The sequence below is a fragment of the Antrostomus carolinensis genome, unplaced genomic scaffold (assembly GCF_000700745.2).
Source record: "Antrostomus carolinensis isolate BGI_N321 unplaced genomic scaffold, ASM70074v2 scaffold25128, whole genome shotgun sequence".
Classification (NCBI taxonomy): domain Eukaryota; kingdom Metazoa; phylum Chordata; class Aves; order Caprimulgiformes; family Caprimulgidae; genus Antrostomus; species Antrostomus carolinensis.
In genome coordinates this window covers 23,209-24,919 of record NW_010331283.1, presented here as the reverse complement: position 1 = coordinate 24,919, position 1,711 = coordinate 23,209, and the positions used below count along the sequence as shown (strand labels likewise).

Here is a 1,711-nt window from a genome sequence, read left to right as displayed (position 1 = left end):
CCCTCCGCCAGCACAGCCGATCCTCTCCCGAAGAGGAGAAGAGTTGAGTGGGCACGAAGAACTGTGCCTAACTCCAGTGCCAGGAGATCACCAGCCCCCTGAGGCACAGCGTAAGCCTGCGTGTACTGACGCTAAGACAGGATTGCCAAAGCTGCCAATTGATTCCTCATGAAAACACAAATTCACAAGAAACCATTTTGTCCAAAGGAGAGAAAAATAAAATAAAAGAAAATAAAAAATAAAAATGGAGACAGGCTTGTGTTTCTAATCCAAAGGTACTTCTCTTTATTCAAACCAGGGGTCATCACTGGTTAGTGCAAAATGCACCTAAACCTTTTTTCTTTTTTTTTTTTGCCTGAGGGAAATCTACATCTTAACAAGGCCTCCGTTAACCCCTAATGAAATCCACAGAGGACTGCAAAGCGTTGGGAGCGCAGATCTAACCCTGCGCTTCCTAAGTGACTCTGTGCGTCAACAAGTCTGCACCTGCCTTGTTACCAGTCCTACACCAGCAGGTAACAACAGCAAAATACACTCAGTAGATTTCTTTTTAACTCCCAGAGTTTCTGAACCATCCACCCCACCGCTAATGTCAGGAGTAAGGGGGGGGGGTTTGCAGCTCACCCTCACTTCCAACAGTGCTAACGGAAACCCTGTTTTAAATTAAAAAATAAGCCAGCATACATAGTAGAAAATTTCTCTTAAAAATTTCACAATCTGTAAATGTATATATTTTTTTTTTTTTTCTTTTAAACATAAAAGTTTACAATATACGGTAAAACAAAGGCTCAGGAAAAAAATAATTTCCAAAAAAAAAAAAAAAAAAAAAGAAACAAAAAAAAAAAGAAACCTGAAGTTTTGAATTAAAGCTGAAGACATTTTTAAAACCCTGTAGTTTGAACCAGTGACATTTTCTTTATTTGTGCTGATGGGTTAGAGAAAGGAAAATATTTAAAAACTGCAGTCCAAACACCCACAGCTTTTGCCTCCAGAAGCCATCTTCCCCCACCCTCCCCTCCCAAAAAAAAAAAGAAAAAAAAAGGAAAAAAAAAAAAAAGTTGTTAGGTTTTTCTTCCATCAAGTATGTGATTGTCACAAGTTCAGAAGTCTGGGATTCCTGGGTTCAGCTGGTACCAGACATCCCTGTGTGGACAGAATTCCCTGATTGCCAGCCCACGCTAGCGCCTGTACGGGTGAAATCCTTGCACGTTATGGTTCTGTCCTCGTCCAAACCCACTTCCTCCTGCAGGTGGGCCACTTGATGGTTGCACCGAGGGGCCTCCGTAGGGAGGGGGTTGCTGGCTGGGATCAGAGAAACCTTGTCCAAAACCACTCAAGTCTTGTCCATACCCTGAGGAGAAGGGGACAAAGGCAGCAGGGTGAGCTTCCAGCGTCAGCCGCAACGCACGACAACAGAGGTGCAAATTCAGAACCTGACCCCGCTCCCTCCCGCCCTGCACGGCCTCACAGGTGAGGATAAAGCAGCTGCTTTCAGCTCCTGCCATCATCTACCTGCTGGACAGAGGAAACGGGCAAAAGCAGACCCAGGGGGGGAAGCAGAAACGGCAGGTTTCACTTTTGGGGTGATCCCACCCAGGCTGGGAGCTCAGCTGTCGTACTAGGGCTGTTCAGAAGCTTGAGGTGGCTGGCAGGTTTGCTGTCAGCTCATTCTGAGGAGTTTTGTTTTGTGTTTTTTACTGGCTAAAAACCA

At 45.0% G+C, this 1,711-nt stretch overlaps 1 protein-coding gene across 2 annotated transcripts in view; it reads right to left on the bottom strand.

Annotated features, from left to right (window-relative positions):
- Positions 1-1,048: 1,048 nt before the first annotated feature.
- Positions 1,049-1,711, bottom strand: part of DAZAP1 (DAZ associated protein 1) — a 19,954-nt gene continuing 19,291 nt past the window's right edge. The window contains exon 11 of one of the 2 annotated variants that reach the window (XM_010173180.2): positions 1,049-1,351. In XM_010173180.2, the coding sequence (XP_010171482.2) occupies positions 1,179-1,351 (173 nt within the window). In that variant the 3' untranslated portion in view covers positions 1,049-1,178. The remainder of the gene's footprint in view (positions 1,352-1,711) is intronic. The other variant, XM_029086268.1, reaches the window with a different exon arrangement.